Raw genomic sequence first — 14,032 nt, 5'->3', positions numbered from 1 at the left:
TATTCTGTGTAATCATAATTAACTCTGATCCATGTCTCAAACTGCCATTTGGGTTCTTATATTTGAGTGAATAGGACCTGGAAAGTCCTTGAAAAGTAATTGAATTTGATGTTTAAAAAGGCTTGGGAAGCCTGGCAGAACTACAAATGTATTCAGTTCATTGACATTTGAGTCCCGGATCCATGGCTCAATCTGACAGTAATATTTCCCATGATGCCTCTGTGCAGTTTGATCATCCTGGGTCTGAAGCACTTTGAGGGGGCGGTCCAGTCAGATCAGCTGATCAGCTCCTACCTGCTCTGTAAGAGTCGATGGAACTTTAGGAAACACATCAGAGAGATGAGCGGACCGAGAGCGCCACACAACAATGTCATCAAGGTGACCTTACTGTGACATCATCACACACTGTCTGACATCATCAGCGCTGGTGGAAAGGTGAAGTTAAACTTTATGTTCTTGTGCTTTCAGACGTTCCTGATGCAGCGAGTTCTCCCCTCGCTGCCGCTCGCCTGCAGCAGAGTTCAGTCGGGGGAGCATCAGCCCCCAGTGGACAGAAACACATCCAACATGCCAAACTGGCTCAAGGTCTGACAGACATAACCAGGCCCACATTCACATCCAGATCAGTGTGAAGCAAACTCAAGTGCTTTTATTTGTTAGGTTTTATCAACATAAACTACTAAAGCTTATTATGTAACATCCATTAAACTGTTACTGTTATTAACAGTGCCACCTGGTTGGTTGGTTATTTATCCCTGAGGGGAAATTAAGGCGTAACAGCAGTTCACATGTCAGGTTGCAGCTTATCTGCAAGTAGTGACAACTGTATGTTGTGTAAAATGTTCTGTACTGATTCAATTAAATGTTTTCAATTCAATTTTATTTGTATAGCGCCAATTCATAACAGAAGTTATCTCAGGACACTTTTCAAATAGAGCAGGTCTAGACCGAACTCTTTAAAACATTAATTACAGAGACCCAACAGTTCCACCATGAGCAAGACCTTGGCGACAAGGGCAAGGAAAAACTGCCTGTCAGGACTCACCTGATCTAACTATAAGATTTATCAAAGAGGAATGTCTTAAGCCTACTCTTGAATGTGGTAAGGGTGTCTGCCTCCTGAACCACAACTGGAAGCTGGTTCCACAGGAGAGGAGCTTGGTAACTGAAGGCTCTGGCTCCTGTTCTACTTTTAGAGGCTATAGGAACCACAAGTAGCCCAGCATTCAGAGAACGCAGTGTTCTAGAGGGGTAATAGGGTACTATGAGCTCTTTAAGATATGAAGGCGATGTAGGCGTTGGTCCAGAGTCCAGAGTTTGATCTCCCCGGTGGGGCCCTTCACAAACTGGGAGAATGTTGCCAGTGTTTTTGTCAGGTTGACATCATTAAAATCACCAGAGATTGCAATGAATGAGCTGGGGTGCTAGGTCTGTAGTCTGGCTATTGTTAGTTCAATAACTCCGACGACAACTGTACGTTTTCATGACTTTACTTCAACTCCTGCACGACAACAGCAAAGACTGCCTCCCCACCTTCCTCACTCAGAACATACAAACCATTCGCTCATGCGCAGTGGGAAAAGTAGCACATAACAAACTCCCCTTTTCTCTTTAAAGAAAAACAGTGCAATGAAAATATTCCTTTTTCCTTTTTAAATGGCCTTAACATATAACCAGGTTTAAAGTTTAAACTTTAATAACTAGAGTAGAACAGTAGAGAAAAAGTCTTTGTTGTTTAGTCCATTTAGCTTTTAAGCGGCCATACACCTTCGCTGAGAGCCCTCAGCAAAATGAGTGCAGACGTCCCCTTCTTGGTCAAGCAGTCAGCGAGTTGCTCCTTAGTTGCTGACCACATGATCTGCTGAATAGTCCCAGAGCTGATGAGTTCCTTGATACTACTGATCTCGAGTCTGAGTCTTTTCTCTGTGACTGATTGGGTGGATTTGATGGCATCAAAAAGAGAGTGGTTGTCTGTTACACACACAATAGGCAAATTGTTGCGTGTACAGTCACCTGTGGTGAGCTCTGAATAGAGTGTAGCTAAGAAGACTGCACTGTCGATGCCATCTCCAAGTGCCAAAGTCTCTCCAGCTAAAGTGCTTCGAACAACTCTCCTGATCCTCTTTGATTGCCAGCATACAGGCGAGAATCTTCCAACCTCTCCCATAAGCATGATTAGATGTCCCCCTTGAGTGTCTCCATCTGAAAGATTTCCCATGGATGAATCACTGAACACCACCAGCTTTAGGGAGTTGTCGTTTCCCAAGTACTGAAACCTCAAAGTCACCTCCTCTGACTTCAGTTTTCTGATCAGTTTATTTGGCAGAGTCTGAACAGTGGCATACTTTGTACTGGAACGCTAGGATGGATATGTCACACATTATGTTAGGTCTGCTTTGCCTCGCCACCCACAATATCTGGCCAATCGCATATCATATTCAGTGTCTGTTAAGGGGGTCTCTTGCTGTGTGGCTCTGGTGGGGTCCACAGGAATGGGCTGGAGTTTTTTTATGTACATCCATTGTTGCACCTGTATTTCATCCTCCACAGAGAGAACCTCCATTCCAATGTAGTTGAAGCTGTTGTGTTCTTCACATCCAATTTGAAAAGCAGCTTTCAAGTGAGGGATGACTGTCATGGAGAACGTTTCTGAACCCCCCCCCCAGATAAAGTCGTCCACATGACAAGCAAGGACTCCCATCACATTGCAAGAGTCATCCAACCAGTAGAACACTGCAGGGTCCACTTTCGACACAGTACCTCCTGACTGCTGCATAATGTCCTTCACCCTGTTGTACCAGTACAGAGAAGCGTCTGCCAGGCCATAAACACACTTCTTCAACTTCTACACAGTTCCTTTGCTCTGAGCTTCTTGGGGAGGCTGAATGTAGACATTTCGGGTTAACTCTTTACCTTGCAAAAAGGCTGCTTTAATGTTCATGGAGTTCAGCTGCCATTTCTTTTGACAGCCATGATCATTTTTAGAGACTCTGAGGCACACGTAGGTGAGTCTTTTGGGAGCTCTTCAGTGTTAATTTCCTCAAAGCCTCTTGCAACTAATCTGGCTTTAGGTACAACCCCCTGTGGTGTTTCCTTGAGTGTGCACACCCACCTCTTAGAGATGCATTTCTGACCTTCATCTTTCACCTCTTCAAACACATTTCCAGATTCCAGTTGTTGAGTTCAGTTGTTTTGGCAGACATGAAGGCATCATCATTCACAATCAGTACATCCTCTTCATGGCAGTCTGCACATAACTCAACATGCTCAGTTGGACCCAGCTGAAGATTGTCCACTTGTCCTCAATCCACTGATCCAGTTGTGCCAGCAATTTCCTCAGGCTCTGTGTACTGTAAATTGTACCAGTTTTTGTATGTTCCAGTGGACTTTCCTGCTCGGCTGAGGTTTTTTTCCAGTGTGTGCTTGGCCACTTCCACTGTCTGTGTATGTAACTACTTGTTTTCAGCTTAAGTCCTTCACAAGTAGTATTTGAGTGTGCTGATGTGTGAGGGGGCTCATTGTTATCCTCAGCACCTTCATCATTTGAGGGTGCCTCTTCCTCACTTTCATTTACAGTGTCATTTTCATAGAGTCCTGTTTCTGGTAATGTGACATTTTCAGTTCTCATCAACTGATCATCTCTTTCTCTCAACACACAGCCATCAACCTTTCGAAGTCTGGATTGGATCACCTGGACCTTTCCACTCTGTAGAATCCACCTGTTTGTAGTAAACCTTATCCCCCGTTTCATATCGGTCATCAGTGGGTCGCAGTTGTTTACGAAGGGCTCTTCGGATCCGCTCAGAGCATTCCGCTTCTGTGAATGCTCTCCTTGTGGCATGTAATGCTGAAATGTGCTGGGCTATCCAAGTAGACACGCTAGTCCCTTCTAGAGCTGGCGGCTTATCAGTGAGAACTGACGGCAGATTTGGGTTCTGCCCGAACACTAGCTGGTAGGGACTGTAGCCATGCACATTGTGCATAGAGTTTATGCCATCAGGGCCCAGTCTAGGGCTGTCTTCCAATCACATCCGTTGTCTCTTTACTTTCAACAGGATTTCAGTGAGGGTTTGATTATGCCTTTCTAAGAGACCATTACTCCATGGATTATAAGCTGCAGTTGTTTTTCTTGTTTTGTCATGTTTTCTGTCACATGGAGGATCTCGTTTTCATTTTGGATGTCACTTCCATCTGGTGTATTGTTTTCCCTCAAGTTCACACAATAATGTCCTGATGATGTCAGTTCAAGTTTCACAGGTTGCTTGAACATTATGGCTTTGTCATTCTCAATGTCCAAAACTGTACCTGCTCTTTTCAGTGAAGTTTGCTTAAAAGCAAAGGGATATCGGCTGGGACAACTTCTGTCTCAATTTGACATTTAGTTTGTGCTATCACAGCTGGGATTTTCATTTTCTTTGTGGAGTGGACAATTCTCCCATCACCAAACTTGAATGGTCTTGCACTTTTCATGTCCTTCATTTTCAGTAACTCATCCTGTGTTAGTTGACCGACATAATGATCAAGCCATTTTTCACCACACACTGTTCTGGTGCAAGCTGTATCAATCACAGCAGATCCCAGAGACTCCACCATGAAAATCTCTGTGTCAGACAATGTGTCTTTAGACAATAAAGTAATGTTGCATTCTTTGTATTTCATCTTCTGTTAGTTTGGCATGTTAATTTTTGTGGGGGCAGTCCTTCGCCCAGTGATATAAGCTTTGGCAGGCTGCACATCTCGTTCTCCTACCATATCTGTCAAGCGGATTGGTACCTTGAACAGCTGCTTCATGTTGCAGATTTCTCTCCTTCCGGTAAACTTTGTGTAGTAGGCAGCGTCAGTTGCATCTCCGCTCACCTGCAGTGCACCAGCGCCACCCTGTGGCGTAGTATCGCCAAATATCCTCTTCAAGGCAGCCTTCATGTTGTCAAACGTGAGGCTTGGACAAGCGGTAAGTGCCAACTGTTTGTCTTTAATATGAAGTCCCGCAGTGTCTAGCAGCTTGAATGCTAATACCGCATCCGGTAGCTCCATTTTGAACTTGCAAATTCTGTTTTACCTCCGTTCAAACTCGACAATGTAATCCACCAATCGAAACGCCATTGTCTTTCGTTATCCAGTCAAACTCCGTGTACGCCTCGTATTGGCGGTCATCATTCCATCATCTTTGTTCAAATCCCCTGCGGCTATTTCCAGCGCACTGTCCCTCGCTCTTCCCGTTAGCGACAAGGCAACCGCCAAGGCTTGCTTCTTTTTATCCAGGTCAGTAACAAGTCTCAGGATTTCAACTTAATTTTTCCAACTTTCGTAAGATTTTTTCTCATCAAATGCTGGCGGAACTTTATAATTACCAGCTGCCATCCTCTGTTACCAACGTTAGTTCAATAACTCCGACGACAACTGTACGTTTTCATGACTTTACTTCAACTCCCGCATGACAACAACAAAGACTGCCTCCCCACCTTCGTCACTCAGAACATGCAAACCATTCGCTCATGCGCAGTGGGAAAAGTAGCACATAACAGCTATAACAGTACGTACAGTGTCAAGCGCTGCCTTCATGTCGGCAGAGCATAGGATAAATACAACCGCAACAACAACGTGAGAACTCATGTGGCAAATAGTATGGCCGAAGTCCGGAGGCCAAAAGTTCAGTGTCTGGGTTACCGGTTATAGACACTTTCCTTCACGTGAATATGGTCAGGATTGCACCATCTGTTGTGGACACCAGCCAACAACCACATTAGCGGACTCCATTTATAAGCTAACGTTAGCTAGTGTTGCACACTGTTGGCACTGTAGGGAAGCGGAGAGAGAAGGCACTCGGGAGCATAAAGGCCCTTTGACCCTCATCCCTACATAGAGACACATAGAAATCAGTCCACAGGCAGCAGAGGAACAAAGCTACACTACAACCTGTTCACTCTCTGCTCACACACACTGATACACACACACTGACACACACACACTGATTCACACACACTGACACACACACACACACACTGAGTCACACACACTGACTCACACACACACTGAGTCACACGGGAAATATAATAAATAAATAGACCGCAGAAACATACCTGAGATAACTTTATTAAAATATCCATCCTGACCCCGGCTTTGTTTTATTTGATTCTTATTAATGAAGTCAGTTAGATCACTATCCATTGTTAAATTCAGAGTGACGTCACAGTGTCAGTTTACAGACCTGAAGTCAGTGACGTGTGTTGATGGTTCTCACCTACAGAACAGTCAGCTGGTCATCCAGAAGACCCGACTGAACTCCACATGTTACCCCCCCTCCCTCCCACCAGGCTGCACCCTTAGGCTCCACCCCTACTGGCTTAACAAGTCCCGCCCCCGCCCACCCACCCACCGACGCCTCATCACCTTGGCCCACAATGCATCATTGCTGCCACTTGCCAAAGCCCCGGCAGACAGACAGGTGGAATCAATGTTAGACAGGCAGTCAGCGAGACAGGTCAAGAGACAGACAGAAAGACAGGTAAAGAGACAGGTAGACATGCAGCCAATCAGCTACCTGTCCCTCCCCCCTCCAAGTGTCAAGTTACTGTCTGACCCCCCCGTCTGTGGGGCCGTCCCATTGGCTGCTCTTCATTCACACCCCACCCACCATGTCTGTGCTGACATAATTCAGCCCTGCCTTCCTATTGGCCAGAGGACGCAGCAGAGCGTTTCTAGGCAACAAGACAGCAGCGCCGTCCCCCTTCTCCTCCCCCTGCCCACCCTGACCAACGCTGACTCTACAAATCCCATAATGCCTTTCTCAGGTGGCACTGTGAAGCCGGGGTACTTCCTCCTCCAGATGATGTGGACTCCACCGGCTCCACCCACTGTCACCTACCAGCATGCTCTTGGGCAACAGATCCACAGTCCAATCACAGAAGAGCAGGAAGAGATGGAGAAGATGTCCAAAAGGCTGCACCCCCCACTGGAAAAGGACAGACATCAGGTGAAGGAAGAGACACAGGAAGAGAAGGAGAGTTCAGCTTCACCATCAACACTAAGTCCTCTGTCGTCCTGTGCAGGAGAGGAGGACGATGAGAAAGAAGAAGAGGAGGAGGAGGAGAACTGGACTGTTCTTGGTGTGGTCAGTTTGAATGGAGGAGAAAACACTGCTGGAGAGGAGGATGAGGAGAGAGAAGGCGGAGATGCAGGAGGAGGTGGAGAGGAAGAAAGAGGTGAGGGAGGAGAGGGGGAACAGGGAGGAGAGGGGGAGGAGGAGGGACAGGGAGATGATGGACAGAGGGATGATGGGGGAGGAGAGAGGGAGGAGGATGGAGAAAAGGATAAAGATGAAGATCAGGACCGGCAGGGGGAGGAAGAGGAGGAGGAGGACTTTGATGACCTCACACAAGATGAAGACGAGGAGGAAGTGATGTCATCAGCATCAGAGGAGTCTGTGCTGTCTGTTCCAGAGTTACAGGTAAACAGGAAGTCCTCATGGTGTTTCCAGTATTTTGTCCACCCCATATGTTATATATAAAATGTATATTATGTGTACTGTATGCAGCACGTAAAGCAGCTAACTTGTTTGACTTTTGGCCTTTTCAGGAAACCATGAAGCAGCTGACGTGGCTGGCGGCGGAGCGGCGGCTCTGTGCAGACGGAGATTCTGAGGAGGATCACTCGCCGACCTCTCCTGGCTCTCAGGAAGAGGAGGAGGAGGAAGAGGAGGGGCCTAAAGGGGACGGGTCAGGAGAGGGGAGGAGCAATAAGGAGGGAAGAGACGAGGAACTGCCATCAGGAGAAGGGACGCCCAGAGGAGGAGGGAGGTGTCCTGGACGAGGACGAGGTCAGAGCTGTCTCTAGTAGATCTGTGTTATTTACTTCTGACAGTGTTTTTACGGTTCCTCCTCTTGTTCTACGCAGGTCGGAGTCGACCTCTTCGCGGTCTAAGAAGGAGTCGTCAGGAGCGTCACAGTAAAGACGCTGCAAAACTGTTACTGCTATATGACGAGAACATCCTCAACAACGACCCACACAGAGAGAGCAAAGATGTGGCTTTCGCCCAGAGTTACCTCAGCAGAGTAAGAAACTCAGAACACTATGACTTTACTGTGAGTGATGTGTCTGAGTCTTCCCAGATCTGTCACACCTGAAACTCCTGTTCAAAGGTTTGGACTCCACGTGTAACATTTTCATATTGTAGTGATAAACCTCAAAATGACTTCTTCTGAAGGTCTCCGTCCATCACTTTCCAGCAACCTCAGAGACACTGAAGCATAACTAGGTGAGGTCATGTTGAAGCAGGTATCTGTAGGTGACTCTTTGCTGTGTCTCTCTAGGTGCGTGAGGCGCTGCAGGACATACCTGGACAGGTGGAGGACTTTGTGTCTCTGCTAAATGAGTTTGAGCGGGCGGGAGATGGACAGGAAGTGATGTTGTTGTTCAGGAAGCTGCGCTGCATCCTTGGAGATCGGACAGACCTCCTTCGAGACTTTGCCGCATTCCTGCACCCTGAGCAGGCGCTGCAATGTGGACTGGTGAGCAGACAAGTGTCTCAATGCAGGGTCACAGGTGTATCTCAGGTGTCTCAAATGCAGGATTCTTGAGAATGAAACTTATGTCTGTGATTCTAATGAGGCTGATCACAGTTCAGGTGTTTTCATGGTAATCTTTAGTATTTTTGTGTTTTGATGTCACTGTCTATCCCAACTTCCAGTTTGAGGAGCAGCAGGCGTTTGAACGCAGCCGGCGGTTCCTCCGACAGTTAGAGATCAGTTTTGGAGACAATCCGTCACATTATCAGAAGATCATCAAAGCTTTGCAGACCGGTCCAGACCTGAGTCCAACCAGCATCCACGAGGTACACCAGCTTTACAAACCAGTTAAACCAGTATCAATAACTGTGCACTAACCAGTTTAACTAGTATCAATAACTGTGCACTAACTAGTTTAACTAGTATCAACAACTGTCCACTAACCAGTATCAATAACTGTACACTAACCAGTTTAACCAGTATCAATAACTGTACACTAACCAGTATCAACAACTGTACACTAACTAGTATCAATAACTGTACACTAACCAGTTTAACTAGTATCAATAACTGTGCACTAACTAGTTTAACTAGTATCAACAACTGTCTACTAACCAGTATCAATAACTGTACACTAACCAGTTTAACCAGTGTCAATAACTGTACACTAACCAGTATCAACAACTGTACACTAACTAATACCAATAACTGTACACTAACCAGTTTAAAACTGTACACTAACCAGTATCAATAACTGTACATTAACCAGTATCAATAACTGTACACTAACCAGTATCAATAACTGTACACTAACCAGTTTAACTAGTATCAATAACTGTGCACTAACTAGTTTAACTAGTATCAACAACTGTCTACTAACCAGTATCAATAACTGTACACTAACCAGTTTAACCAGTGTCAGTAACTGTACACTAACCAGTATCAACAACTGTACACTAACTAGTATCAATAACTGTACACTAACCAGTTTAAAACTGTACACTAACCAGTATCAATAACTGTACATTAACCAGTATCAATAACTGTACACTAACCAGTTTAAAACTGTACACTAACCAGTATCAATAACTGTACATTAACCAGTATCAATAACTGTACACTAACCAGTTTAACCAGTATCAATAACCGTACACTAACCAGTTTAACCAGTATCAGTAACTGTGCACTAACCAGTTTAACCAGTATGAATAACTGTACACTAACCAGTTTAACCAGTATCAGTAACTGTGCACTAACCAGTTTAGCCAGTATGAATAACTGTACACTAATTAGCATCAATAACTGTACACTAACCAGTTTAACCAGTATCAGTAACTGTGCACTAACCAGTTTAACCAGTATCAATAACCGTACACTAACCAGTTTAACCAGTATCAGTAACTGTGCACTAACCAGTTTTACCAGTATGAATAACTGTACACTAATTAGCATCAATAACTGTACACTAACCAGTTTAACCAGTATCAATAACTGTACACTAACCAGTATCAATAACTGTACACTAACCAGTTTAACCAGTATCAGTAACTGTGCACTAACCAGTTTAACCAGTATGAATAACTGTACACTAATTAGCATCAATAACTGTACACTAACCAGTTTAACCAGTATCAATAACTGTACACTAACCAGTATCAATAACTGTACACTAACCAGTTTAAAACTGTACACTAACCAGTATCAATAACTGTACATTAACCAGTTTAAAACTGTACACTAACCAGTATCAATAACTGAACACTAACCAGTTTAACCAGTATCAATAACTGTACACTAACCATTATCAATAACTGAACACTAACCAGTTTAACCAGTATCAATAACTGTACACTAACCAGTATCAATAACTGTACACTAACCAGTTTAACCAGTATGAATAAAATCAGCAGTTTGATGTGTTTCAGCTGAAAGCTCAGATGGCGACGCTGCTAAAAGGCCACACCCATCTACAAGCTGAATTCTGGGTATTCTTTGAAGAGCTCCGCCCCCCTCCAGCCCGCCCAGGACAGTTCGAAGAAGCACATTGGCCCGAGGATGGAGGAGGCGGGTCGGACGGAGGAGAGGGCGTCGGCCAGGTGTCTGCAGGCGGAGCCACCAGCGGCTTTGAGGAAGTGACGCTCCCAGAGCTCGAAGAAGAAGAGGAGGGACATAAGATCCAACCAATGACGAGCCGGCGCCAGAGGAGGAAGATGGACGCTCACAGAAAATACAAGGTTTGAACACGTGGTGTCTTTAGTTAGCTTTCACTCATGGACTTCTTCTCACAGCAGTTACACACAACATTCACACGTATATCAAGATATTAGAGATATTAATATTTTAATGTCACATTCAATTTCAATTCAATTCAATTTTATTTGTATAGCACCAATTCATAACAGAAGTTATCTCAGGACACTTTTCAAATAGAGCAGGTCTAGACCGAACTCTTTATAACATTAATTACAGAGACCCAACAGTACCACCATGAGCAAGACCTTGGAGACAAGGGCAAGGAAAAACTGCCTGTTAAAAGGCAGAAACCTAGGACAGATCCTCCGGCTCTAGGTGGGTGGTCGTCTGTCTCGACCAGTTGGGGTGAGAGAGAGAGAGACAGACAGACAGAGAGAGAGACAGACAGACAGACAGGTGCACAGCAACAACAGTATTGGCAATGGCAATTTAGCAGGACCATGGCAGGAGGCTCCACCAGGATCGACAAGAACCTGCGAGACGAGAAAGCACAAGAACTCCGGGGAAGAAGTGAAGTTAGTAACATGCATTAATGGGACATGAATGAGTGCAGAAAGAGAGAGGAAGGGAGGAGCTCAGTGCACCATGGGAAATCCCCCGATAGTCTAGGCCAGTGGTTCTCAACCGGTGGGGCGCGCCCCCCTGGGGGGGCGCGGCACTCTCCCGGGGGGGCGCGAGTAGGCTACAGGATGGGAGGAAAAAAAGATCTGATGTTATTGGAGACTTTTGTGGTGTTTGGAGACTGACGTGAAAGCACGTATCACTCTGCAGTTACTGTGCTCAACAGACGGTCAGTCTCTGTAACCTCGTGCAGCAGCCTGCAGTCAGAGCAGAGAGGAGACACACACCACTCCGCGTCCAGGCTGCAAATGAATCGCACATGCGCATGGCCACCGCCGTTCCCGCCCTGGCTCAAAGAGCAGGGTTTAAATGTAAATGTTTCTTCACTCTCACACAAAAAATACAACACTGCGCGTAGCTCCATTCACTCTCGTCTAGTCTCTTGCCAAGTTCGCTTGTGCCTGCTCTCGCTACTCTATCTACTCTATCTATTATCAATCTCTATCATTTTCTTATACTCCAAAACCCAACAGTCTTTTTAAAGACTAATCCCACAAACAGTCTTTTTAAATATTATCCCCATCTCAGTTATTTTTTATGTTTTTATGTTTATTTTTTAACTGCTAGGCAGTGCACTTAGCTAACTACCCCTCTGCCTTTTTCACCGTGTTGCAACACACACACTCACTCACTCACTCACTGACAAAGGACTACAATCATCAAGTCTTAAAATAAAATCTGCATTGCCTGTAAAATCGTTATTTTGTTTGTTATTAATTTTGTTTTGTTTGTATTAAAGATCGTGCCTAAGTCCCAACTGATTAGCCCCCGATACTAGTCTCTCAACATAGTCACACACACACACATACACACACACACACATCGTTACATCATAGCCTAAACTTTATTGAAATCACAACTAATCCACATCCAAATTATTTCAAAACCAACACAAATGGAGAGATTTCTAGTGAGGACCAACAAGGCAACCGACGCACCACCAGCTGCAAAAAAGCTTCGACGGTACGATGAAGCATACCTGCAGTTTGGGTTTACAGTCACGGCTGATCTGAGACCTCAGTGTGTCGTGTGTGCCGAGGTGCTGGCAAACGACAGCATGAAGCCCTGTAAACTAAAAAGGCACCTCGAAACAAAGCATGCTGGCATTGGCCTCCAACAGCAACAGGCAACCATGTCAGTGCACAGCACTGTGTCTAAACAGTGTTTGGAGGCATCGTATGTAGTGGCCAAAAGAATAGCCAAACTGGGTAAACCGCATACAATTGCCGAGACTCTCATTTTGCCGGCTGCGCAAGACATGTGCAGAATAATGATAGGAGATAGTGCAGCAGCCAAACTCGGTGCAGTACCACTGTCCAATGACACAGTCGCTAGGAGAATTTCAGACATGTCTAATGATATCAGAGAGCAACTGATTTCATTCATAAAAAAGAGTCCTTACTACGCGCTGCAGCTGGACGAGTCCACTGATATTGCTGGGCAGGCACAGCTCCTCACCTATGTCAGGTATCTGCGGGACAAGGCGATCGAGGAGGATGTCCTGTTTTGCCGGCCACTTCAGTCGCACACTACAGGAGAAGCCATATTCAATGTCCTTGATGTTTTTATCCGTGAAAATGGTTTGGCTTGGGACCGATGCGTTGGCCTATGCACGGATGGTGCGCTGGCAATGACGGGCCGCGAGCGCGGCCTAGCTGCCCGCGTTCAGCAAGTAGCTCCACTTGTGAAATGGACACATTGCATGGTCCATCGCGAAGCACTAGCTGCTAAAAAAATGCCGGTTCTCTTTGACTCCGTGCTGAATCAATCCGTGAAAATGATAAATCTCATCAAATCACGGCCGCTAAACTCTCGCTTGTTTGGGGTCTTCTGCCAGGAGATGGGGTCAGGGCACGAAAGCTGCTTCTCTGGCTCTCTAGGGGGCGGGTGTTACAGCAGTTATATGAGCTGCGAGAGGAGGTGAAGTGGTTTTTGACAGAAATCAAATCAGATCTGGCGAAGCATCTGGATGACACTATGTGGCTTGCGTCTCTGTCCTATTTGGTCGATATATTTGACCGCTTGAATGGCCTCAACCTGTCTTTGCAAGGCCGCGAAACTCATATTTTGCTCCTTGCAGACAGAGTGGACGCCTTCACACAAAAACTTGACCTCTGGCATGGCCGCATCAGTCAAGGGAACTGCGACATGTTCCCCAGCCTTGCAGACTTTATCACGGATGAAGGCACGTCACATGATTTCTCCTCTCTATTGCAATCAGTGTCTGAGCACCTGTCAGAAATGAGAAAACAATTTGCGATGTACTTTAAGGAGGATTATCGCTCTTTTGCGTGGGTTCGTGACCCATTTGTGTGCACAGCAAACGAGCTGTCAATCAATATGCAGGAACAGCTCATTGAGCTGAAGAGTGACAGTAGGCTGAAGGAAGTCTTTACCTCCTGCCCTCTTTCGTCATTCTGGGCAGCACTGATGCAGGAATACCCTCAACTCTGTGACGTCGCCTTGAAGATTCTCCTCCCTTTCGCGTCGACATATTTGTGTGAGGCAGGATTCTCAAAAATGACTGCACTCAAAACAAAGTACCGCAATCGTGCACAAATCGAGGATGATTTGAGGCTATGTTTATCAGACATTGCTCCAAGAATTGAGGATCTTTGCAAGGCAAAGCAGGCTCAGGTCTCACATTAACATCA

The 14,032-nt window shown here is 45.6% G+C and overlaps 1 protein-coding gene across 2 annotated transcripts in view; it reads left to right on the top strand.

Annotated features, from left to right (window-relative positions):
* LOC127372246 (GON-4-like protein) overlaps positions 1 to 14,032 on the top strand; it is a 59,103-nt gene that overhangs the window by 38,007 nt on the left and 7,064 nt on the right. Inside the window, exons 18-25 of one of the 2 annotated variants that reach the window (XM_051415784.1) lie at positions 228 to 378; positions 469 to 585; positions 6,248 to 7,447; positions 7,576 to 7,816; positions 7,894 to 8,051; positions 8,310 to 8,507; positions 8,687 to 8,830; positions 10,430 to 10,738. In XM_051415784.1, the coding sequence (XP_051271744.1) occupies positions 228 to 378; positions 469 to 585; positions 6,248 to 7,447; positions 7,576 to 7,816; positions 7,894 to 8,051; positions 8,310 to 8,507; positions 8,687 to 8,830; positions 10,430 to 10,738 (2,518 nt within the window). Of the gene's footprint in view, positions 1 to 227; positions 379 to 468; positions 586 to 6,247; positions 7,448 to 7,575; positions 7,817 to 7,893; positions 8,052 to 8,309; positions 8,508 to 8,686; positions 8,831 to 10,414; positions 10,739 to 14,032 lie in introns of both variants that reach the window. The other variant, XM_051415778.1, reaches the window with a different exon arrangement.

This window comes from Dicentrarchus labrax, unplaced genomic scaffold (genome assembly GCF_905237075.1).
Source record: "Dicentrarchus labrax unplaced genomic scaffold, dlabrax2021, whole genome shotgun sequence".
Taxonomy (NCBI): Eukaryota; Metazoa; Chordata; class Actinopteri; family Moronidae; genus Dicentrarchus; species Dicentrarchus labrax.
The sequence above is the reverse complement of the archived record's forward strand: the minus strand, read 5'-3'. Positions and strand labels throughout refer to the sequence as shown.